Here is a 27,523-nt window from a genome sequence, read left to right as displayed (position 1 = left end):
GGTTGTTGCATATGCATGCGCTGCTCACTTGAGCCCTTGTGCCGATAAAGTCATTAATTTCCAAATCTATCCCGTGAGCTATATATATCATCTGTAACTCATAACCTAAAATCATAAAGATATTGTATAAATACTTAAAATATAAATTTACTCACCAAACAGTTGGAGTTTGCTCACCCATCTTAGCGACATTAGTGCAGCACAGGTCAACTTTCCATGTGGATGCACGTTCATGACATTTACAGAAACACAGGGGGAGGGGCAGGGGCAGGGGCAGGCTTGCTCTGTTTTTGTTTGGTATTTACAACGAACGTCAAAGGAAGTGACGTCAGGCAAAAACGCTTAGTGCACCCTAGTGCATCAAAACATCAGTAGGTTACAACTAGGCCTGGGCGATTTATCTATTTTATTGATTAATTAGAGTTTTTTGTCATGAACAATTAAAAAAAAAAATTGAGTTTTTACTCCTCTTGCTATGGTGCACCTTTTGTCCCCCAGGAGCTTCCATGGCTTTCCCCCTCACCCTTCCCCCCTGTTTCCTTCACATGCATAGCAGCAACATGGCTAAGGGGAGCGAGAAGTTTCTTCCTCAGAAAAGAGTAGTATTGTCAGTGGCTTGGAACTGGTTTGGATTTGCGGCGACAGACGTTGAACAAGTGACTGCACGCTGCAAAGTTTGTCTGAAGCCCATTGCAACAAAAGGCAGCAGCACAACAAACTTATTTCAGCATCTAAAACAGAGGCGTCCAGCCGAGTGGGAGAAATGTCGCACTTTGTGAGGGGAACAAGACCGCTATTGGCGACAAACTCCCACTAAAAAACAGCTCACTGTGGTGGAATCAGTTACCCACAGGAAAAAATTGTGAATTGAATGTTTTTGTGAAAAAAATCAGAGATTTTATTTTTAGTCCATATCGCCCAGTCCAAGTGACAACAGTCAAAATTTTTGTAAAGGCTTCAAAGAACTCAAGAGTTTCCTCTTATCATTCACAATATAGTGTCATAACTCCAAATGTTACACACTGTTTATTTGCATTTTTGGCAATAGGTCTGCAAGGTCAAAACAAGCACATCTTCTCAACTCTGCATTTAGTTGTTACGCACACATCTGCGGGTATGCAGTTTACTATTATTTGACCATTTGAAAAAGGTCTAATAACTGAATGAATGCCAATTTCAACATGTTTGAAGTTTGGAAATGGACTGCTTTTTCGTAGCTTGAACTGAAGTTGTCACACATAAAGAATAATAAATCACTAAGATCAATGTGCATATTCCCTCGTGTTTTTTCAAGATTGCTAGCTTTATAGTTGTAGCCCCTATGAAGATATGGCCACAGCATGTCAGAGACAAATTTATTCATTATGTGAGGAAAGTCATTACTCTTCCAGTGTGATCTTCTACTGAAATATCAGATGTTTATCATTCCAATATCATCTACCAGAGTAGTGGGAAGTTCCCAGCCCTTATCATGGGAACTAATGTATTTTAATTAAATTTCTCTTTGAACTGCAAAGATCTACCCTTTTAAAGTGTCAAAGCACTGTGCGTTTATTAATTAGTACCATTGTGCACTAAAACATTGTCATGGTAAGATGAACTTGATTAATGTTACAGCATAATTAAAGGCCAACCTCTTGCAAATGTAGTACTATCATAGTTTAAGATCAGGTTGGTTAATGAGGTTTTCAGGGCCCTCACGGCGCATTGTTCTTAAAACACCACTGCACTTGTGTAAATGTGACATTAAGAATACTTGAACATAAAGCTGAGTGACACTCATCATTGAATAGAGATGACTTTTCCTGGTTTTGTGCCATCTGGCTTTTGTAATGCAGTTCACATGAAGCTCATTCGTGAAGGCCCCAAAGGCTTAATTTAAATGAAAGTGTTAGGCGTTTACTCAGGGGCTCATTTTCATTATCAGCTGAGTTTTACACGACCCATGCTAGAACCTGTAATTGGCCTGTGCGCATGATAAAACCTGGGTTTTGCTGAAAATGGCTTGGAAGACTTACCCAAAGGTAATTGAAAGCTGTTTTTGAACCATTTAGAGTAAATGAATGAGTTTCATTGCATTTTAAAGGTAACACTGAAGTTTTTACTCAACAACTAAGGTAAGTCTTAAGTGCTATTTGCATTGACTGGTTTGAACACAGCAATGAACGGGTTTTATTTTTTTGGCCACATCTTTTTTAAAGCAGGTGGCTGCAAATGAATGGAGCTTGGAAGTTTGCTAGAACACAATTGGGGCCATAGCATTGAAACTGACTCAATGTGTGCCAAAACTGTGCTAAGTGTACCGTTTTTGGCTGCTCATGAACTACAGCATGATATCCTAGATTAATGGAGCATGCTCTTCATGACATGTTCACAGTCATATTTAACAGGTGTGTATTGTAAATGTGTGTGTGTGTGTTTCTGATATTTATCAGAGTTCACCAGAAACATTTCATCATGATTAATTTTTCCAGCAGGCCTACTCCTTGCATCCCAGCACTGTCTCGAGTAAATTACTCCTACCATTTTTCATAACTCATTGTAGCTTCTTACCTCTTCCTCTAAATCCTTGTCCAACATTTTTTGTACTACAGAAATGTAAATGAATGGACTTGAAACATGGCCCTTTGTAGACACACTATATTTGAAATGTTTCCTGAGCTAAAGGATACTCCCTGACATTCTTAATCACTTCGAATCTTCAGGGCATATGAAAACCACCTGTTTTAATTGGCTGAAGGAAGGTGCGGATCGGAGTAAGGTAGACAGCCTCACATTTACTCGTCACCAATGGTGACGTGGCGGTTGTGTGAGTGTGTGTCCGTCAGTGTAAAGCAACATGTGCAGGGTTGCCAAGTAAGAATCCCCGTTATGTGCCAACTGATCTTTCTTTGATATTGCTGTTTCATATTAGTTATGTGGGGCTGGCTGGATTATCTTTCAATAATATCATGAAGCACGATGTGGACTACAAGTCTTGTTTTAATATACAGCAAAGATTACCCTTTAAGGTCTTACCTAAACTGCTTTTCAAGGTTAATCAAAGTGTAACAAACATTTTTAGAATGGATTTGAACTAAGTCAGGTTCCTAAGATGACCAGGATAGGTTTAAAAATACCCAGGAGCTGTGGAGATGTGTGCTGGTCTGCCTTTCTCCAACACGCCTGTTTCTAGTGGGCGTGCTAAGTAGTGTTTGTAGCATTTCAAAGTTAAAACAAGTGATTTTATAGTTCAAAATGAATGCAGAATCGTCTGAATTAGAATTCTCATTTCTAGGCATTCGATTCATTCGCACATTTCAAATGTTCCACCACATCCAGTCAAACTTAATGAGGAAACCCAGATGAGGTCTGTGAAAGATTCTTCTACAGGTGAAAATTGAGACGCGGGTCAGTGTTCGTGTGACATGTTTGATGCCAGTGGGACCTGTAGAGACAGGACTCATTAAGCCTGGGATCATAGGAGACCTAGCACAGTCATCACTCACACTGATCCCAGCTCTGAGGGTATTGATCTCAGTTGTCCTTGGTGAGATATAATCCTCGGAAGGCACTTGGGAGAACACGCCTCTCCACACGTCTACTCAAGGATTATTAGAGGATGCTTTCAACATCTAATTAAACCTGCAATAATTGATTTTTTGGCATATGAATATTGACATATAATCACCTGTTAAATTAATATGATGTACTTGTTTGCAAGTACTTATTTATGTCCACATCCCACAAGTAGAAAGCAAACTGACTGATTTGAAATTGACGACTGGATATGCAGTTTTCACTCTCTTTTAGCAGTTTTTGTCTGAGAAGGACCTAAGAGAGCTTTTTCAGGTGAAGGGTCCCGCCTGCTAAAATGACACTGTAACAGTTGTGAGAGTGTTCTAAAACAGTAAAGGTGTAACCTGAACCTTTAAATCACGCTCAGATTTCTTAAAGGACCACAAAACTGAGGGAAGTTCCAAACAGGTGTTGCTTCTACTGTTGGAAATAATTGGTTTGATATTTATTGCTCCTGATTATATCTGTTTTATTCAACAACAGCAAAGAATCTATAGCTCAACCAGCAGTTTTTCTGTTGAAAAAAAATGGGCAGAGTTGTAGTATAGGCCATGGAAGAACCCTCTTGCGGCTGATGCATAGTTGTCAGAAACACATAGTCATAGCTCTACCTGGTAGAAACAGGAAATGCCATGTTTTTGTATGTGTGTGTCGGGGGGGGGGTGGTCTGTTTTTTAACTCTTTTGTACAACTGTTCGGTCATCTCTGCCTGTCTTGGTAGCACTGTCTATAAGCTGAGACCTTACTGAATTTCTGGGTTTGAGAGTTCAGAAAGGGCCTCATTTATAAAACTGTGCGGAGCAAAGCTGACTGCAGAAGGCATATGGATGAAAGATAGATAGATGCGCCAGAATGATCCTGGTTTATAAAACAGTGCGCACACAGTGTACTTGGAAATGTGCGCATGTGAAATCCAGTTCACATCCTGCCCACGAAACGCTCACATTCAACCTTAAATGCTTGTTGTAAAGCAGCTTGTGAATACTGAGTGAATTAAACAAAACAGTTGATCAGTGGTTCCTCACGGTGAATCACTGCAAGCAAGAGCCAGAAAAATAGGTAATGCATCAGTGCACATGAGTGTCACCGCAGTCGTAATGTGTTTTTAGCAATTGGACTCATGGCATCAAACTGTAAAAACATGACAGCTCCTGTCCCAGTATTTAAAGACAGATGTTTGAAGGTGATTCATTTTTACATTTAGACTTTGCTGTAGTTCTTTAGTATGATTATGATGAGCACTGGTGCGCTCTTCTGCCCTGGTGGTAGCAACAGCCAGAAAGCAATACTAGATGTTCTATCTATCATTCAACCAAACAGTTTTTATGGAGAAGTTCGCAACAACTAATGAATGTGTGTAACAGTTCTTGGCTATGCGTGGTATTTAATGAAATTAGTGTATGAGGTTTATTGTGCAATTTGTCATCAGTTCACAACATCTCCATCAGTTGTCAGTGTCACTAGTTTCCCTTGTCTCCAAAATGATTGGATTTACTGTATGGGTAAAGTTTCCATGGAGGACAGCAAATTTTGCCATTAAATTTGCCTTTTATAAATCCTAACGTTATGTAATAAGTGCCATTTGTCTTTGTCTGTGTGTACACAACATTTATAAATGTGGCCGAATGTTCTTATGGGGCCAGGTCTCAGTATCGATCACCAGACATTTCCTCAGATTCATTCAAAGTAATGTTGGAATCAGTGATATTTACTGCATAGGAAGTTCAATAATTCTCCTTTAGCTTCATCTCCTGCCCCTGGAGCCCTGGAAAGCAAACTCTGTTGGTGAATGTATGCGTTACGAAGAGTCAGGACATCCAATATGAGAAACTTTATTGATCTGTGACGTGGAGACCAGTATATACAGCTTTAGCGTTAAAAAACATAGCAGTGCCAACATCTGAGCATCAGAAACTATAACCATAATTGTCTTGTCTACTGCAAAGGTTGCTGTTAAAGGTGCAATCATTAGTCAGGCTGTAGCTCAAAGTGTGTGGTACTGTCCATGGTGCTGAAAATGTTCAGGCATTTCATGAGTTTCACAGCCCACAAAGCAGTAAGTTACAAGGTGTCAGAGTAGGTCAGCTACAGTCAGCCATCATGCCGACAAGCAGCAAATTGCTCCTCGTAGACAGGCCACTCAATCACCCAAACCAGACTTTATTGTCTGGAGCGGTATGAATATTCCCTCTGCTTCAATTTCCATCTGTGCTAAGTTTTTGGCAGCCATGCGGAAATATTTTCAGTCATCAAACTGTGGCAAGATGTCCAGTTTTGTTGCTGGCTCAAAAGAGAAATTCAATCAGAACTTTTGTACCATGCTGATTCCAAAAAAAGTGCACTGCCGATTTAAAGGCTGTCTCTGAACGAATCCTATGAAGAGTTTTGTGTTGAGTTCATTCCAAAGTAATGCTTTCACTTCAGCAGCAGCATTATATAACTATCTTTGACTAACCCCCTGATGCAGTGGAGCACTGCTTTCTGAGACGATGGTGATAAGAAACCAGTATGTCCCTGTTTACAAAACCTCTGTAGAGTTCTTGTTCTCAAAAATAGTACTCTCAACATTTGGGTGCGTCAGTTTTCATTGATTTTAGAGCAGAGGATGTGAATTCTCATTTCCATCTCAATGTGATGTGTCCTTGACTCAGTTGCTTGTTATTAAAGTCATGAGAGTTTTGAGGTCTTTGTGTTTTAGAATAACCCATATTGCTAACTTTCAGTGTTTTGTGAACTTTTTTATTGCTTGATTTGTGCAAATTGTCCATGTCTCCCGCTCCTTTTATACACTCCTTATCCCTCTTGGTCTCAGATGAGCTTTCCTCTATAAATGTAAGGCCCTTACAGTATCTTCCCCTGCACCCACATGAAGTGACCTTTCCCCATTTTGAATCAATTCAGCAATCAACTATCTGACCTGTTGCTGCCTCTGACTACCTTTGAGATTAATTCAGTCTTCTTTGGAGGGAGTAAAGCTCATATAATCCATCTTCAGTGGGAGTGTTCTTGGTATTTTTTTTCCATGTCCAGTTTTCAGACCTGGGAAGCTGAGAGCTGCTTGCACAATACCAAGAGTAAAGAAAATGGGCTTGAACATAACGCAGTGATAGACACAAGTTTCCACAGTGGATTATTGCCTCACTTATTGTGCTGCAGATTTTTTTCTTACAGGATTATTATTGAGTTTCTAAGAGAATCAGTAGTACGTACAAAAAAAACATATATAAACAAATGATGTAAAATTACCCCAAAAGCAGCCTGGGTTCCAGTAATTAAGCTACATTAAGTTCTGTCAATTAAGGCCTGTGTCTTAATGTGTTCATTTTGTGCATCATATGTTTGATTTTTAGACTTCTTATTGTTTTAGCCTCCGACGTGTATGCTTGCATCTGCATACATCTTTTATATCTTCCTTCAAACCAATAGACTGGTATAGGTGTAAAGAGTTCCTGCCTCATTGTTTTTGCAACTGATCAAATAGCAAGAATAAATCACATGCCCAGAAATCACACTGTTCTAAAGTGTATATGCAGCTCAGCCATGGTGAGACCAACTGGCTGCTTCTGAACTGGCTTTGAGAGGATGCCTTGCTGAGCCTTGGGAAGTTTCTTGGTGCTCTCAGCGCTTGGCCTTTGAGTACAGCCAGGAAAAGCATGTTGTGGGATGTTTGTGGGGATTGCTAATACTTACATTTCTGCAAAGGTTTAGCACCCTGCATGACATAGTGAAATGTTGTTGAATGATAGTGTTAAGAAATGCGTGACCCTTCTGGCCATGTATTGTACAGTGCCTCTCTTTCTGCTTGTATTATATAGGACTCATACACAGATCATGATAGTGGTTTTTAAGATTTTCTTCCGTAAGCTGGCGAAGGTGGTCAAAGAAATCATAAAAGGCTGAGCAAAAATACCTGTATACTGGAAGAAACCCAGCTCTTAAGAATTCTCTCCTCTTAAGTTTTTGCAGGAAAATATTAGCTATAATGACAAGACAGTTATTGTTCATATTTCTCCTGTTTTTGTAAAATAGAACCCAACTTTTTGGACTGCCTCTGCTTTGAATTGTGCCACCAAATAATGTGGTGTGCTCCTTATGAGAACACATCAAAGTACTTTAAAGCCTGTGAATGATGATAAAAGACATTTTGTTTGTTTCTTTTGCTTGGTTATTTCTTTGTAGATAAATTTTTGCCTTACAGTATTCAACATTTGGAGGATCTGATGTGAAAATAGCACTGGAAGCTAGTTAGCAGCTCAGAGAGGAGTGTTCCCACTGTGTGAAGCATATCGGTCCACTTGGCATAAATGTTAATACCTACTAAAATACCTGCAAATGTTGATTGAATCTCTCTGAAAATGTCATATCTAAGCCAACTTTTGCCGTTTTGCTCACTGTTGGTGCTCATGGGAGCCAAAGATGGGGAAAATGCCTTGAGACGAGATCATTTTTTGTTATAAAATAAGCTAATTTTTTTTATAAGGAACAAACTAATCCTCTCATACAGTGACATCTGTGTCCTTACTGCAAATTAAACCAGATGATGTCCAAAACTGACCACATGTGCTCAGTTTCTTTTTTGTTGTTGTTGGTTTTTTTTTGTCCTTAAATGCATCCAGAGCAGTTTTGCCTCAGGTGTTCTCTGCCTTTACAGAGACTCTTGGTGGCTGTCCAGGTATAAACAGACAAACTCTGTGTGAGCCTGGCCTGATGCTCGTAATGATCCTAGCTCAAGCTTCCAAAGAACACACCCCTCTACATTAATCACAGATATGCAACTGCTGATGAGATACTGCTACTGTGGCCAATAGTCATTTGGGATGTGATCCGCTTGCTGTCAGTTGGCTAACCTTTAATAAATGGTCAGTGACCCTCAAGCATCGTATATTATGATCTTTTGAGAGACAACGATTGATTTGAGGGATTGGCTCATTGGCAGTTTTGCCCTCATTATATACAGGGCCGTGGCTACATCAGTTTTAGGACTGAGGGATGCATGTGGGATGCCTACATGTCATTGGTATTTGCAGATATTAGTCATCTTTAAAAATATATCAGTATTGGTACGATGATCAATATTTATTGTGGCCCAGCTTTGCTGATGTCTGTCCTCACTCATCATTATTCATGAAGAACAATACATATTTGATTTATAGGCTTTTCCAAATGGTTTGAAATTAAAGAAAAACTTTATTTTTTCAAATTCAGTGTTTACATTTTTTCAGTATGTAAAAAAAATGTAACTATAAATTAAACCTGTTTTATAAAGATAATTTTGACATTGGTTAAAAAGGAAAAGGCTATCAGCCAACAAAGTTGTAAATTATCAGCAAATCATACAATATCCTGCTTGTCTTATTTTATTCAGTAACACCGCTGAACTCTTTTTGTACCAGCAAACCAGAAATGATGACAGCTTCACCTTAGTCTTCAACCATCTTTTGTTGCATTACATGTCTGTCTTGCACCAGTGTGAAATACTGAAGTTGTTCCTCCAAGCAGCATTCCGTTCCAACGGCACATACTGTATGTAGTTTTATGCATAGGATGCCAGTCTTTTACTCTCCTTCCATTTGGCCTCTGTTTCAACCCAGTCTGAGTCAAACATGGATGAAAATGCCTTGCAAATCTTTGCAAAAACTAGAAATCTTTCCCAACCAGCCTGTATGCGTGCGTGACTCATATCATTGCCAACTCAGATCAGTGAGGCAGTGTGACGTGTTTGGGTTTTTTTCACTAATAATGCAAACAATGATACAGGTTTCATTTTGTATATTTATGTACCACCGCTGATGAAATTTTTGATATGTTTGATGTTTTTCATTTATTTTTGTATGTCTGAACATTAGAAATTAAATTTATATTTTGTGAGGAAGTTGATTATACAAAATATAATTAGTGCTGACAACTTCCTCATCTATCTCAACTTTCCTCATCCTGATTTTAATAAGTGTTGTATCTGTTGATGGAGTATATTGATTTGCTGCCATGGTGTTTAACAAGTGTATTTACTACTAAGCCTGCGTGGATGGTATATACCATCATGTTCATCATCATGCTGGATGAGCTGGCTCAGAGTAAATCATAAACAGAAGGAATGAAGCCATAGAACTTGGTTTTATCATCTACATTCTTGACACTGTACCCATGGCCAGTTTATTAATGGGATTTTACCGTGTAAAATATTGACAAATTGCATACATTTTACTAGCTCTGTTCAACTAATGTTACATATCAGTTCTTCACTACCACTGTTGTAAAGAACAATTGATTTCCTGTCTATTAATCTCTGCTAACTATGCTAGCCTGAAAGTAACAATCTGATTTCAGGGCTAAAAAAGGATGTGGTTTTGAATTCATTGATATGCTTATGTACTTGCAAACACTGATCTCACATTGTTACCCTGAATCAGAGGCAATTCTGATACTGGTATTAGTATCAGAACATACTTTATACATGAGCTTGCTATAAAATTTTCATCTCAAACCTAAAATAATGACTAAAATTCAGGAGGAACTGACTAATGTTTGAGGGGAAATGTACTTTGGGGGCACAAACAGTCTTGGTCCCTGGTCACAGTCCCATGACCCAACACTCTCCTAAATGTAAAACCGTAGCTCATGAAAGCTCTTTTTCTAAAAATAGGTGGATGACATCCTAGGCGAAGAGAGTGACAACGAGAGTGAGGGCCGAGGGAAAGAGAAACCAGGTAATGAGGAGGCGGAGGATGAAGAGGAGCAGCAGCAGCAGCAGAAGCAAGGAGCTGGACAGATAACAAGTGGGGGGCTGGGACCTCAGGCGATGAGCGTGGAAGAGAGCGTCCAGACAATATCCAGAGAGGCCAGTCAGCTGAGTAGTGTGTCAAGGTGAGACACAGATCTTCATGGCATATTTTTATTGTAGTATTTTTGCTATTTCCAATTCACTGAATCTTTTTGATGGTGAACTGCTCCTACTTTCACTGTTCTTCTAAAGTGAACTGAGGTGAGAGGTTCAGTGGAAGTATGTCACTCATACACTTCTCATTTCCTCATTCTTGTTGCTGATGCATTTCTTGTATCAGCTACCCACTACTCTTGTCACTGTTGGCAGACACCTAAATCTATTGACAATCCTTTCAAATGCACAGTATATTTTTTCAGGCTTTATATTTCCAAAACTTTTACAATAACACACCACTTCATGAGCCTGCCTTTGCCGGAGCTAGACTGTGTGGTTTGCTGCCATGGAGACTAGTCCAAAAACAGAAAGCACACAGTTGAATAGGTCTGAAAAGACAAGGATGTGCCGTTGCTGAAGGACACCTTAGTTGAGCTCCTCTCAAACACGAGGCATATTTTCCTTTTATAGTTAGTACTTTAGTGCATCATTGCTGCTTTGTCTGCTTGTGTGGGGCCTCAACATTCCAATGTGTTTATTGGATATGTTTAGATTGTTGGGGTGTACCTGTGTTTACCAGATGGGGTGTGGATCTAGTAAGGTAACAGATTGAAGAGTCAACTGGGTACATTTCTTTTTCATGTTATTTATGGTCATATTTTGTGCGTGTTCAATTAAATAGACTCTATGAGTTCCACAAATCAAGGTGGAGAAGCAGAAAAGAAGCAGATTTTAGTTGCTGGATGTGAATGCAGTTAATGTTTGTCATATCAATTCAGCGACAACTTCAGGTAAATTTAGGTTGTTATGTTTGTAAGGTGATTTTGGATGTATGACCTTCAAAGTTGCAATGATCTTATCTTATTACATCATTGTTTATGTAATAATATTTGTGGAGCCATTTTTCTCGCTTTAGCCTAATGAATGGGAATTGATACAAATTTATCCATCTATGCCAACGTGGTTTTGCTTATTGGTTCTATACTTTGTTGATTCTCAATTACTGTCGGTGTGGGAAAAAAGAACAAGTAGGTCTACACAAGGTTTCAGCTGTTTCATTATTTCTGTGGCTAAACTCAGTGTAAAAACCCCATCGGTAAAGGTGAGCCATGTCTGCCTATAAGCTTTGAACAAGTTAAAAATAAATGACCTTCATCTTTATGATATCCCTGTGTACAGAATAGACACCTGGAATCATTTTTCATCAGCTAAAGAAGCTATAAAAATCCTTGAAAATTTTTGCCGACATTGGCTGTGTTTTAGAGATTTGAACAAAGGCTAGCAGTTGATGATGTCTGAAGAACAAGGGGCATTGCAGCCACACAGAAAGGCCAACGTCCTGTGCAAAAACACTACCTCTTTTTCTGGAAAATCGGTTGTTCTTCTACATTTCTGCTCTCCAACAGTGTATCCGTGACTGTCATAAAATAAGCCCATCACCTGGTCTGCCACCTCAAATGATGCTGGTGATGTTGCAAATGTGTCAAGCCAGAAATACACAGTGTTGCTGTTGGAAACAACAAGAGTTGTGACTCTAGGGAATCAGTGACACACAATGGGATGAGAACAGTTTGGATTGTAAGAGCAATGCAAGGTGGTCCAAGGGTCCCTCCACAGGACAACCGCAGTGACGTTGCCTACTAACGTCACCCCTTACCTGGTCATCCTTTTGTGTTTGTCTTTAATGCCTATATTGCTAACTCTAAAAAAACAAAAACAAAAAAAACAGACAATTATAATTTCCTGTTCCTACTGGCACTTTTACTAATCTGCCCCAAAAATTGAATAGCTTCCCCCTCAGGCCATACTACACCCCTCCACCAATTTTTGTTTAAATCAACCTTGTAGTTGTTGTGCGCTGCTGCCGGCAAACAGACAAATGCCACAGAATATAAAGCTGGAAAAAAAGTTCATAGAAAGTTAGCGTGTATGTATCAGATATTCCAAAAGTCTATCCTCTTGCTGCTGTATTTCCTCTGATGTGCTCGAATTCTTGTCTCTTTGACCTCTGCATAGAGAGAATTACCTTGTGTCCTGTGAAAGCAACAAAACCATTCAGAGGCTGCCTGATTATCAGGCTTAAAAAAGATACACACTGCACAATCCAAGTCACAGTTAGAAGATTTTCAAACGCATTTATTTTCATGAAAAATATTGCAGAATAAAACTTTGAAGTAAAACATCCATCAAACTTAATTTATCTAACTGCAATAGTGTTGTGTGAGTCAAACACACTGTATATATTGTAGATTTTAATAGACTCAGATTGGAATTAAAAATGTCTGGCCACCTAGCTGCCTGTCATACTGTGATACTGTTAAATTTCCTGTCTGACTAAGAAAATACTTTATTTTATTGTTGCCCAGTCAACCATTACTTTGCAGTTTAGGATTTATAAAAGAAGTCTGACTCCTGATTTAGATACGACTCTGTGAGACCTTGACTCCTGAGCGACGTGGTTTAATACGTGTTCTCCTGTCAGTCTCTTTCCCTGGCTTCACCCCTTTATTACACTTGGCACAAACAAGGCATACATCTGTTGCTAAGATACAGTAGGAATGTGAGCATCTTTGCTTTGTTCCAACCCATCATCCAGTGGCTGCTCCTGCCTTCGTTCTTTTTCCTACTTGGTCTGTCTTGGTATCTTTAGTGTTGGTTTCTGTAAATTGATGATGATTCTGGACAAATCTCAGCTCAAATCATGTTTCTGGAGTCCAACAAATATTTTAGTATAGTTAACACAAGTACTATTTTTTAATAATCTGGCATTGAAGGTCAGACCTGTACTTGTTACGCTTGTTGTTATTTCTCTCCGTAATGCACTGTAGTAACCAGTAATGTGACACTATCTTTTGACACCAAAAGATGTAATCAATTTGAACGTCTTTTTAAATTTACAGTTTTTTTTTAAAGTGGCCTATTCAAAATTAATTCTTTGCCATCTTGTCTTCAAAATAAAAGCAGTAATGCTTTATTAGTCTTACGGTTTTGTTATGGTAAATGTCTTATGGTTATGGTATGGTTTTGTCAAAGCTGGCTTTGAGAGACTTATTCTGAAAAATATACAGTATATTGATTATTTTCTATTTCAACTCTGGAAATTATCATAGATTATTTTGTTGATGAGAAAAATCACAATTCCTGTGTGTTCGGAGGTTCAACATTGACTGGTATATTTAACCAGTTATTCAGTATGCTCTCCCAAATAATATGGCCCAAATATAAATTGATTTGGTAGGTTTAAGCTGTGTAAAATTTTGCTTAAGGTGAGTGCAGGGTTGACAAGAGATCCCTCATTGTTACATTAAATATTTATTTCATCAATCTTCGTTCCAGCAATTACTTTTATTTCTTAAGGAGTTGTATAGTATTGAATTAGCGGGTGGGATTTTTGGTGGTAGTGAATTTGAATTTTATCCATGCCTCTGCTACAGTTTGAGACTCAGATTTTATAGATTACTGCAGCATGGCTCAGGTGGTCGATTGCCCATCTAGTTATCAGAGGGCTACTGGTTTGATCCTCCAGAGACTGTGTCATCGTGTTTAGACCAAGAACCCCTAATTGCACCAAATGATGGGGTTGGCAGGTGTGTGAATAAGGGAACATTTTAAAGCCCTTGGAGTGGAAAGCAGCTATAAATAGAACCCATTACCAAAACACAATTGAAGGTGTCTGCAGAATAACAAATGCAGTTGAAGTCAGTCTACATGCAGTCACCTAAAAGCTGGTCCTTCTTTTCTCTCCAACTACAGTAGCAATTCAAGTCGTTAAAACTGTGTTTTCTGCTTCTACAAGTCAAATAAATGTCAAAGTAGCTCTGACCTGTAGCTCAATAGATTTTGGGAAGTTTACACTGGAGCATCCCAAAAATAAAAACGATGGGGTTATCTTCATATTTGTTTCCTTTGGGTTTCAGTAAGTCAAATAATAAAAATGTGAACTATTTGCCACGTTTTAGTTCTCACACAGCTTATCTCTTCTAAATTCAAGTTTGCAGTACATTTGTGAAAGTGACTCTAGTGTGTCAGTATTAGCGACTAAAAGGGGTTCTGTTGTAAAATAAACAGACCAATGTTAGCTCTATACTGCAATAGAAATGTATGGTTATTTCTTTATTGTCATGTATTGTGCAGGGTGCTCACCTTCTGGCTGAAAGATGCAGCTCTTGCCTAGTCTAGGAGTGTTCACGTAAGACCCCTTTTGCAGTATTATTATATGATGTTGATCCAGCCAGGAACCTTTGTGGAGGTGTCACATTGGCTGATGTCGTCTGCCATCGAGACATGGTTCGGTCAACTTCTTTCAGAATTTTGAAAAAAAAATAAATAAATTCATCGTTGATTACAGGTGAATACCGACAGAACTGAAATTGGAGTCCCCTCTTGGGGCTGGGGCTTTGCCAAATGGGTGGCGATGGTGAAAGTCCATTACAATAAATCAGCTGGTGAAATCTGCCTGTGAAGCTTTCGTTATAGTCTTTCCATTTTTCACCTTGAGCCCTTTCCATCCAATTAAATACCTTTTCATGGCTCAACACATTAAATCACTTTTTTTTTTCTCCTGCCTTTTGCAGCAATTAAAACTATCTTCCACTCTAACACGTATGCTATCATCAGGTCTTCTAATGTTTAATTTCCTGTCTCTCTGGATACATATTCATTCAGATACTCCATCACCCCCTCCCCCCTTTCCACGGCTCTCTGGGTGCATTTATTTCCGAATGAAAATGAAAGTGTGGAACTTGTCAGCTTGAGTGAGGATGTTATTATAACATCACCAGACTATAGGTGATGGAGGAGACAAATGGGTCATTACAGTTTCCTTTTTGGATTGTCAGACAGAAAAGTGTGAAATTCAAAATGTATTTCATCTTCTTTGACCCTCTTGGTTAAATATCTGGAATCGGAGCCTGCTGCATTGGCTTGATTGAACAGTGCGTCATTGTTGTGACTGATGTATATGTGGTTCTTATAGTGCAGTAAAGCGTCTCTGTGCTCTCTTGTGGAACACTGATCCTCCAGTGCCTATGTTTAATGTCCAAGACTGTCATTGCAACTGTAAAGCATTTTCACAAGATGTCAAAATGCAGTTTACCCAAGTTCAAATGCGGCTGTATGTATATGACAGTTTGGTGGGAAAAGTATGAAAATAGACACACTGTTTGTCTCGAGAGGGTCGAAGTTCTGGTGCAATGAGAAATAATTCTTAAACAAACTGAGTCTTTGTAGTTCTTTAATCTTTCAAGATGGAAATTTGTTCTAGACACAAGAAGTGTGTGCTGAAGAAGGATCCACAGAGGACAGAGTCCCTTGAACCTTGATACAATCTTGGTTGCTTGGCGCTCTACAACAGAGAGTCAGCAGTTATATGAAAAGGGGAAATAGAGGTTGAACTCATGCCAGCTTTCACTCCTGCCAGACATGAAAATTTAGAAAAAGAAGAACATAGGAAACTTATCGCCTTGGTACAAAAACAAGAAGTCAAATACAAGACGTTTTTCAGACATTCGACTGCCTCGAACTGAAGGTCACTTAACCGCAGAGTTTAAACATAATGCAAACATAAAAAAAACATAATGTGATTCTAAATATTTTAATTACAACGGACAATCTGAAAACCTAATGCCTCTCACCTATTGTTCAGGCATGGAGGCACACAAAGGTAATAAATAGGCTCACTGTCATTATTATTGTGTAAAAGCCTACGAAGTAGTTACTTTGTGATGCACCATTATTGGAAAAGGAGATGATTTCAAGCATAGATCACCATTTTTGGAGATCTAGCTTAATGATTAACCAATTTCTAAACAAAATGGGGGTTTGACAAAAAGCGATTAGCCAATCGCAAGGGCTGGGATTAATCTAAGTAGGTGTACAGCGCAGCAGTTCCTGGCCGAGGGTTTTTCGCTGTATAACATGCTAACAAAGCAGAATATTGTGCTCCTCAGGTATCAGACATTGCTGTCAAATCACAGGTGACCCAAGACCCCTGTGTATATGCCCACTGACAAAAGTGCACCAAGTGGTGCTTAGTCTGCCAGAAACAGAAGAAGAAGATGGTAAAACGTATGTACTCAAATGGCAGCTCGCCAATTCTTTGCTTTCATAAACCATCACTTTAATAAATTAAGGAATCTGTTTCTCTGTGGGATTTTTGATAAACCATCTTTGACTGATCAGCATCGGGACTCCACTACCTGGCTACACGGTGCCGAAAAAGAACACACTCACCGCAATCAGAGCTTGTTGTGAAATGTGAAAGCCAAATACAAAGGCCCTATTAATCGAGAGGAAAGTTCTCTTTGCTACTCTAAAGAATCTGGAGGGGAAGCTAGTCATTAAATGCGGCCCACTCATTAATGAAGGGATATGTGCAACTGAGCGTGAAGTTGTGTCGTCCTTCTGATATCAAAGAGGCGCTGCAGTCTGAGAGGCAGTTAAACATAAATGAAATCCAGAACACTAAAATGCCCTGGACCAAGCAAGAAACTCACACCAATTTACTGACGCTTGTCTTCACACATACACATACACACACACACACACACGCATGCACGCACACACACACACACACACACACACACCCCACTTTTATTCATCCACTCTTCCTTCCAGGACCTGGTCAGCAGAAGATAATCTACATGTATTTCCATTCATTTTTGACTCAACGGAATGGTAATATTGGTAGTGCTCTGCTGTCCAGATTGTTGCTTGGGGTCCTTTTGCTTTTTACCGAAGTTAGTGTCGCTCTTAAACTGCAATTGTGTGATATGTTTTCCACCTTCATCAAACAGATACACACACAAAGAAAAAAAGGGAAAAAAAAAAGATTGCTCAGCTCATTTAACCAAACGATGTACCAGAGGGCATCAGTCTTCCACCTGTGTGTTTTGGAAGTTTTTCAGGAATTTGAACCGGATGCTTGGTGATCTTTTGCATTTTTAGACATCCATTTGATGAATCTATTTAACTGTGATGAAAAAAAAAAAACAGGAAGAAGTGGATGCACACATGCCACCAAATTAAATACGATGCTGAACCAAAGAACCAAAAGAAGGTCTGCACACTGTAGCTCCTTCTTCAAAGGGTTTATTCACACTCCAGTAGTAGCAGTGATGTTTGGAGCTACACATATGCTTTTGATACATGAGGGATTCATTTTAATCATTTCAAACACCCTGTTTTTGTTATTAACACAAGTGGAGCAGGTAATAAACCCTTTCCACCCAGCTGGTGTAATGCGTCACCCACGGCCCCGGTGTAGTTAAAAGCAATGTGACTCACAGACAGTTGTGTACATTATTCAGCAACACATATCCTTGTGCCCATATGTTGTATGTATTATGGTCTCGCTTCGCTAGGCTCGCCTACTCTCTTATTGCTTTAGGTTTGGCTGAGGTCGCTGTGGCGCACTTCAAGTGCCCTCAGGTTGTTTTTATGGCATCTTTGTCTTTTTGTTTTCTCATTGTGAGGCGTCGTGTTTGACAACTGATAGTGGGCACTGACCTAGTCCACTAACTCTTGTTTGGGACTTATATTGTGTTCAGGTGCATGATATTTTTCAAATGATGAAACAGCTGTGTTGCCAAATCCAGTTTTCTAATTTACTTATATTATGGCACGACTGCCAGAAATTGGCCGATTTTGACACGTAATTTTCTGTAATAAAATGCCGTTAATGTAGTGTTTTTCTGAGAAATTATCTCCTTGTGTATCAAGTAGAGGGCGCTCTGACCCCTCTCATTTCAACTAAACTATTCAACGGAATCAGTCACAGCATCATGAAGGATGTAACGGTAACATTACAGTACCTCAAGGTAATATGATACTCACTCAAGCAGCTGCATGCTAACAGACTAGATAAGACTGGCGCAAATTAGGATGATGCTTCTTCCCCCGGCAAAAACCATTGTGAGCTGCATTTGTTTTCAGCAGGACATGGTCTGTCTTTTTTAACTCATTATCATGGAGGGTTAATTTAACTTCAAAATCAGCAGTGTGTATGTGGGTATATATGTGTGTGTTTTGTATTTATATATACAAATACGTATAAACATATATTATGTATGTATACACATACATACGTACGTGTGTGTGTGTGTGTGTGTGTGTGTGTGTGTGTGTGTGTGTGTGTGTAAAAACAGTGGAGGAAATAAGTATTTGATCCCCCGCTGATTTTGAAAGTTTGCACACTGACAAAGAGAGTCCACAATTTTTGCGTTAGCTTTATTTTAACAGTGAGAGAAAGAATATCAAAAAGAAAATTACATAAAATGAAAGATATAAATTTATTTGCATTTCATTGAGAGAAGTAAATATTTGACCCCTAGCAAAACATTAATATTGGTGGCAAAACCCTTGTTGGCAAGCACAGCGGTCAGACGTTTCTTGTAATTGCTTACTAGGTTTGCACACATACCAGGAGGAATTTTGGTCCACTCATTTTTGCAGATCTTCTCCAATTCCAGCAGGTTTTGGAGGCTGGCATTTGGCAACTTGAAGCTTCAGCTTTCTCCACAGATTTTCTATCACATTAGGGTCCAGAGACTGACGAGGCCACTTCATGACCTTAATGTGCTTCTCCTGGAGCCACTCCTTTGGTGCCCTGGCCCTATGTTTTGGGTCGTTGTTGTGCTGGAAGACCCATCCACGACCCATTTTCAGTGTCCTGGTGGAGGGAAGGAGGTTGTCAACCAAGATTTTAACAATACATTGCCCCGTCTATCATCCCACCGAAGCAGTGAAGTCCCCTTAGAATAGATGTTGTGCTTCTTCCACTTACTAATAATTGCACCAACAGTTGCCACCTTCTCATCCTGCTTCTTACTTATGATGGTGAAGCCCATTCCAGCCTTGTGCAGGTCAACAATTTTGTCCCTGATATCTTTGGTCTTGCCCATGGTGGAGATGTTGGAGTGTCATTGATTGAGGCTGTGGGCAGGAGTCCTTTTTTTTTAGCATTCTTAATGGTTGGTAGGGATCAAATACTTATTTCCCTCAAAGAAATGCAAATTAATTTATATCTTTCATTTTACGTCATTTTCTGGATTTTCTTTTTTGATATTTTCTCTCTCGCCATTGAACTAAAGCTACCATAAAAATCATAGACTGTTCTTTTCTTTGTCAGTGTGCAAACTTTCAAAATCAGCAGGAGAAACTTATTTCCTCCACTGTATGCATGTGTGTGTGTGCATGTATATAAATATACTAGGCCTGCAACGATTAGTCAACGTTGTCGACAAAAATCGATAATAGAAATTGTCGACGATGAATTCCATCGTTGACTATTGTCGCCAGACGTGTTTTTCCAACAGAGTGAGGCATCTCACTTGATGATGATCTCTGCCGAGAGTCGTGCATGCGCAGTAGCGTCTCTGTCGCTGAGCGGTAACATACAGAAATGGCGGCGTCAACATCAGGTACGCGCACCAAAACTTCTTAAGTTTGGGAGCATTTTAGCCTGGATACCGCGAATAAAAAGACTACTTGGAAAGTTTGCAAAGCAGACCTTGGTGTCATGGCGGTACCTCGGAGATGCAGGAACTTTTGAAGAGAAAGCACGTCGGGCAGTTGAAGGAAACGGAGTCTGACTCGCCTCGGTGAGATTCAAGTAGCATTCAAGCAGTACGGTTTTTATGACACACATTGTACATTTTATAAGCGTATTTTCGCTATAAAAATTGTTTACTTGATTTTGATTTATTTATTTGACTGTCCTTAAAAAAATGGACAGAGGTTTATTTATTTATGGATTTATGTCTCTGCTGACCGAGCACTGGTTTTAGACAGGACATTTTTATTTAATTTTTGTACGAATCCGCTGTTTGTTCAATGAAAGATGTATTTTTCATTGAACCCATCTTTCTTGTGTTTATTATCATTTGCCACATAATTAAATCAACTTCATGCTAAATTTAAGAAAAAAATTAATAATTATCCGATTAGTCGACTAATCGTTTCAATAGTTGGTGACTAGTCGACTATTAGAATAGTCGTTCGTTGCAGCCCTAAAATATATATACATATATAGATATATGCATGCTGATTTGGTCGTTCATGTGTTTGGTCATGTGCACATAGAGTTATGTTTATGGTTATATTGTGTCCTTTTTTTATTTTTATTTTTTCACTGTTTTTGTGATTGTGAGTGACTGGACTCACAATGCCATTCGTATGGGGAGCACCTGTCTGGCTCAGTCTGCTCAATTGTGGCGATCAGCTCTGGTGCCATGGCGACAGTTACGTGATGGCTGTTACCTTAAAAAGTTTGGTGGCAAGCCAGGTTTTATTATTTCATCCTCAGTTCCTCAATGAGTGAAGCCCTGCAGACTACAGTCTTCAAGGGTGCTGCCGATAATAACCTGCTACAACCAAGATGACATGGTATAAAATATGCTGTCTATTGCAATAGAACTCTCATTCTTAATCCTATTCTGCTGCTGTGCACCAGATGTCCTAATGTCAAATGTATTTTGACTGGTAACTCAGTCACATTGACCATTTGAAATATGAATCCATCATCTCACCTGGCATGTCCTGCATATATTACTTAACTGCCCCCTTTTCTCCCCTGGGTGGTTGTAATCAGATAACCACTGCGTCACATTCATATCCATTCATCAATATTAAAATATCGTAGTCATCAATATTAATTTCATTTTCATGAATCTGGTTCAGAGAAGGGTTTCTATTTCATAAAATGGAAGGCTAAGAAAAGTAAAAGTTTTTTTTTAACGAGACCACAGTTCTGAGAGGAAGAACTGCATGTACTAGTTTTCCTTATCAGCTCGTGCTTTTACAAATGGATGTGGAGACAGTCTGTACAGTAAATAATGCGTTGTTTGCAGTAACAGGTACCCAGGGAAATGTTTCATGTAATGGTGCTTGTCCACTTTTTCTCTGTAGATGTTCTCTGTGTCACAGCAATAAACCCCAGGCTCATTTCAGAAATGGTTTTGACCAAATGCCGTTATTAAACTCAGAGAACCCATCACGGTATGAGAGTTATTCTGCCTTAGGCACCATAACAGATTTTGAGCCATGTTTTAGTATGTACAGTTTGTGCTGATTTAGCAGTATTTGTTCTACAGCAGGTCCATATGAATTATTGAAGCATTCACATAGTGTTTTCACCTTATGCATTCATAAGTAGGCATGAGATTTCTTATAGTCTGTCACGCTCTCAAGGGTACTGTACTGTGTTCTTAGGTTCAAATGCTATAAGTAAATCAGCAGCCCTGCTTTGAAATGCCAGCAGGCCTTTGTATTTTGATTTGATGGCCAATACATGATTTCCATGATACTTTGATTTGTCTACACAGATACAAATGCTAAAGAAATTCATAAAATTGCTCAAATGTATTAATTATCCCAGTAAGCCATATAGCCGTGACAAAAGGAAGCTTACAGGGACTGGCTCACTTTAATGGAATACTGTCATACTTCCATGGTCTTTCTGTCTCATATTTAAAATGTCAGTTGATAGAAAACAATAATGATGCTCGCACCATTTTCATGCATACTTTTCAGAGCTGTGCAATATGCTAGTATGGTTTTGTGGTGTTTAAGCGAGGTGTACTTTTTCAAAGGTTTCAAAGAATGTATATTCATGCAAACTTTCTTCATAGTAAAAGTGTGTATGAACCTTAGATATAGCATTACCAGTATGGCAGATCTATTTTTGGAGGTTGGAAAGTAAATTTAAAAACAGTTTTTGATGATGCAGTGTTCACATCCGTAGCAGAGCTTTGCGCCATTGTGTTCCATCTGGTGTGTACTTGAGATGATGAGGATCCAATTGAGCAGAGGTTTTCAGATAGGGCTGGGTTTAAAAAATCAGTAGAATCAATTTTAATTGATCTCCCTTTAAATGGTTCATAATCAATTCATAAAATCCAAAGATCGATCTTTTAACTTAAGTACTTTTTTCCTTCATTGGACGTGCGGAGAAGCAGCATGAAGTATCAACCTTGCTAGTCTTGCACGATCAGAGTATAGCACTGCTTTCCACAGAACAAGATCTCGTGAGATGTTACTGCCAGCAGTCAAGCAAACATGGCGGATGCGATTCCATCTGTCAAGGCACCGCCGATGAGTTTAAAAGCTGATGTTTGGATGTATTTCGGATTTAACATGTTGGAAAAAAACGATGAGTTAAAAAAAAAAGAAGGTAAAATGCAAAATATGCAACGGGTAAGGTAAAATACAGATATAGAATTATTGTTTGATAGTATCCGGTATTTTTAAGTTTTTCTGATGTTCTCGCTTCATTTTTCAAAAAAATATTTCTGGAATTCCCCCGCGTACTACTTGAGTGAGCTTGTGTACCATCAATGGTACATGTACCACAGTTTGAGAATCACTGCACAAGAGCTTCTGTAATACAGAACACCTTGATAAATGTGGGCTGTGGCATGAAAACAGTGTTAATATATAGTATCAACTCGAATAACTATCTTATCCCACCAATTATTCTTCTTGGCATTCATTTGTCATCTTTTTAGCTGGCTTCACTTCTAAATTTCTAGTGAAGGGAATGTTTCCAGCAAAAAAACTACAACCTGTTATTGTTAGCACCCAAGATGCATTAGAGGAAAATTGGTCATAATGGGCAGTTTGTCAGGAGCATCAAGAATATCCCACTTAGAACTGCTGAAACCTCCTTTGAACAATATCTAAACCACTGATACTTACTAGAAGAACATACAATAGCTGGTTGCTGAATCATACTTCATCTGTTTTCTTGATGGAGTATACAAGATGCCGAGGTCTGTCTCCATCGCCTTTGCATCAATGAACTATAAGCAAAGTATTCACAGAAGAGCAACCAAGACAAACAGCAATTTTAAAACTCCATCTTTCTCTTCATCTCTACTTACACTTCTCATGTAATGCTAGTTTCGTCTCATTTCACTGGAACTTTCATATTTTCCATATTCCAAATAACTGAGTCTGTAAACATGACTAGGAATATGTCTTGTGTAGACAAATATTAGAGGGTATTACTTTCCCGGGCAACATGTTTCACTTGGATATCTCTGACAGCTCAGGATATTCAGAATACACACTTGTTCCCCAGTGAAGCTTTTGTCCTGGGCTGATGAAACCCTTCCGGCTGATTGCACCATTGTCTGGTCATCTCGTTTTTGCACAGCATCCTAACAGTTGATTTGAGTTTTCAAATGACCTCTCTACTGTATTTGGTTCCAGCTATCTTTCGGGGGGGGTTAACTTCAGTTGGACAGAGTGAGCTCATATCTGCCAAGCAAATCAATCAGTAAGGCTTTATGTAAAAGGTCCACAGGGAAGACATACAAGAATCTAAATTACATACATGAGATGAGTAAAATAACAGGGACACCTCTCTGTATTACCAAATACAATTAAACATCACCACAAATGAGGATGTCAACTGTTGAATCTTTAACCTCTGATAATATTTCTGACCAGTACATACAGTATGTTCTTCGTCTGTGCAGTGTTGTCCCGTTACTGGATTTCACACCTCGACATGATATTTAAAAAAATATTGATATTCAATTCAATTTCCGATATTAAGCAACCACTAAGAATTCAGTGCGAATATGTTTATTTTTCATTTAAGGAAAAATAAAGAACTTTATTCTTAAGGTAGAGAACTTTTTAAACTTATTCTTTACACAGTAACAGTATGCAAATAAGTTTTAATATATGTAACCTACCGTCGATTAGCTTTAGCTAGCGCTCGCTAACAAGACAACACGTCAAAGTAAACACAGACAGATGTGATAACTCCAGGCAACACGTACTTCAAGTTCTACTGTTACCAACCTCTGTACCTCTAACTCTATACAGGTCCGGTGTCTGTCTTGGAGGAGCTTTGCTACATTCGTTGTGTTCACTCCTTTTGTCGGCACAGTTCTGTTCCATCTCTTGCATATGGGCTTGCTGCTGTCCTTTGGCTTTCCTTGTTCATCCGACTCAAATCAAAGGAACCTCCAAACAGCACTTGTGCTGTATTGTTTATTTATTAAAACTGGTTGTGAAGGTCCTGCAGATGCCATCTCATGGCAGCTTACACACATAGAGCGACGACACGAAAAAAAAAAATGAACGGGTCACCAGTCCATGGCAGGGCCAACACATATAGACAGACAACCATTGGCTCTCCCAGCCACACCTACAGTCAATTTAGAGTCTGGATTAACCTGGTCCCTCTTGATGTCTTTGGACTGTGGAGGAAGCTGGAGTACCAGAGAGAACCCAGCAGGAACAGGGAGAACATGGAGACTCCACACAGAAAGGGTGCTACAGCCAGGACTCGAACCCGGAACCTTCTTGCTGTGAGGCGACAGTGCTAACCACTGCGCCACCCTGCCGCCCTTCATGTGGAAACCTTCAACCAAAAATACAAGAAAGTCGTATGTAAATTGTGCAATTGTTTTCTTCAGTGTAGTAAGTAGTTATACTAGCCCTATGCCACATTAAAAATCCAATAATGAGTTAAAAGTCAGTGACTACCTATTGCTGACAGCTCTCTTCAGTCCAGTGTGTTCATTTTTGTCCAACATTGTTGGATGTGTTGCTAACTCACCAGCACACGTCCCTCAGGACAACGGGTCATGTTTTGCACATATCCACATATTTATTTCGGAAAATTAACCAGTAGAGATGGTGATAATAAGATGTTACTGAAACAAATGATCAGAATCAGAATTCAGGAATTTTGCACAGTTTAGTATTGCAACAGTTAAGTTATGAAATCACTCAGAGGGAGGAGTTAAAGAGTTTGATGACCACAGGTAAGAATGACCTCCTGTGGCGCTCTGTGGTGCATTTAGGTGGGATCAGTCTCGCATTGAATGTGCTCCTGTGTTTGACCAGGACTTTATGGAGGGGGTGGTGGATGCTGTCCAAGATTGTGTGGAGTTTAGACAACATCCTCCTCTCTGTTACCACCGTCAGAGAGTCCAGCTCTACTCCTACAATGTCAGCGGCCTTCCGGATGAGTTTGTTTAGTCTGTTGGCATCTGCTACCTTCAGTCTGCTGCCCCAGCACACAACAGCAAACAGGATGGCACTGGCCACCACAGACTCATAGAACATCCAACATCCATCCATTACCTGACCTCTTATCTCCATCACTCGCTCTTGGTCTGCATTTACTTAGAGCATTCTACTGTACACTCAGAGTGCTTCATAACAGTCACATTCAGATACATATTCATGCATTCTTAGCCTACTTCTGGCGTTGCACCTCCTGAAATGTAATGATCATTTTATGAATATTACAAGTTACTAAGCTGTTTTTGTTTTTTTGTTTTTTTTTTCACAAAGTACAGAAGACAAACACAGATTAACATCCCAGCATGTAAACAAACAGATAGAACCTGATGTGCACAATTCGGGGAAATTGGACAGGTTGGCACTGGTTCTCAAATTGAACCAGTCCTTAATTCCCCAAATTTTGATTGCGTTAACTGAAGATTTATATTTTGGGTATTTAAATGCAAATTAATGAAATCTACATTCTCAACTACAAATTAAATCATCCAAAATGACATTTAATATAATTGACACTTCTCTTGCATAGAATCAAAAACTAAACAGCATCATCATCATGACAGGAAGATTTACTACAGGGCTGTATGTATATTCAAAATGGTTGGATTTAAATGTTTTATGAAGGGGTAGATTTTAAATTGGCAAGTAAGCCTTTTGCTAAAATGGCAGCTTGATTGGCATGTTGCATATTTTCACAGAATTACAATAACAGTTGTTATTTCAAGTACATATTATAGCCATTTGACTATTTTAATACTCACCTTCAGCAACACTTCCTGACTGGAATGCCATCCGGGTGGTTTGTCTCCAGTGACCCCTGATCACCCACCAGAATTCACATTCTCCTAATAAATAGCTACTTTCACCCAGAAGAGTTCCTTCATTTTTTTGTCAACATTTCTCATTGGTCTGTGCAGCTATAATTAGTTCACATTGTGTGACATTCCCACCTCATTGCGCTGCAGTGCAACTGCAACCTCCTGGTTTAACCAGTTCGACTCTGGGTGATTTGATATGTGTTACTTAGAACAGGTAGAATGAGGTTCCCACATTTCTTGCTTGAGAATTAATCTGAAAAGGTTGTGTTGCAAACACACATGCATTGGCAGCTTAGACATTTCTGTTGTTTACAGATGCTCTGCTTGTGAAAACACCTCCGCCTTGCTCAAGAATGGCAGACTTGCATAACGCCGTATTAATATTTCTTTCACTACACATTCATAATTGAATAGGAGGCATGGCATAATTCTTATCATTTAATAAAATCACATTGATAGATGGAAAATAATCTTCATTGTAATATTAAAAACTGTTCCTCACTTTAGCCCCTGGGTTTGGATAAAATACTGCAGAGAAATCCAATTATTCAAATCCCAGAGCTGAACTCACTCCTCCTCATAGCAGGGCAGAAACATGGCCGGGCTGGTTGGTGGTCTCACTATTTGCAGCCTTTTGTTCTGTGTTTGCTTTGTCTGAGATGAAAGGTAAAAATAAAAATAAAGCCCATCTTTGTGTGTAAATTGGACCCTCTCACTTTCTTCCTCTCACTCTCTGTCTTGCCTTGCTCTTTTTTCCCACCCGATACTTTTTGACACTCTCCAGGCTGCAGCTCTGCATGGAACGACCCTGCAGATGAACAAAAAGCCTTGAACTACATGTCCTCATGAAATATCTACTGCTTTTAGTCTTTCAGATCAGAATGAAATCTCAATTCCCTCTCAGAAACTCTCGTCTGTTTTTTGGTATTCTAAATTATTTCCATCCATCACAGGTCACTTAGGGCATTATATTGAAAATAAATTAGAAATAGTGAAACCAAAAAAATTCTAATGTTTGAAACTTAATCGTAATTTGCTGTCTTGCGTTTTGTATTTTGTTTTAACTGAGTTGGGTTTGTGCCAGTGTTCAGTTTCAATCTTTCCATCTTACTCTTGCACTTGGAGGCAGATTTGTCAAAAGAAACAAGGTCTTACAATATCTCCAAACGTTTTGGTTAGTTTTCATCATATTTAGTCATCCTCATTTTATTTTTAGTTACTCAAGTTT

General features: G+C 39.1%; 1 protein-coding gene across 3 annotated transcripts in view; it reads left to right on the top strand.

The window, feature by feature from the left end:
• The window catches only part of ctdp1 (CTD (carboxy-terminal domain, RNA polymerase II, polypeptide A) phosphatase, subunit 1), a 73,818-nt gene that overhangs the window by 26,779 nt on the left and 19,516 nt on the right, over nt 1-27,523 (top strand). For 2 of the 3 annotated variants that reach the window (XM_086193973.1, XM_086193972.1), the window contains exon 12: nt 10,202-10,422. The exons of the other annotated variant lie outside the window; for it this stretch is intronic. In XM_086193973.1, coding sequence (XP_086050099.1) covers nt 10,202-10,422 — 221 coding nt within the window. The remainder of the gene's footprint in view (nt 1-10,201; nt 10,423-27,523) is intronic. 3 annotated transcript variants of the gene reach the window in all.

Source organism: Aulostomus chinensis, chromosome 22 (assembly GCF_037954235.1).
Source record: "Aulostomus chinensis isolate RoL2024-O1b breed Wild chromosome 22, RoL_Achi_v1.0, whole genome shotgun sequence".
NCBI classification, from domain to species: Eukaryota; Metazoa; Chordata; class Actinopteri; order Syngnathiformes; family Aulostomidae; genus Aulostomus; species Aulostomus chinensis.
Note: the sequence above shows the minus strand (reverse complement) of the source record. Positions and strands in the feature narration are given on the sequence as shown.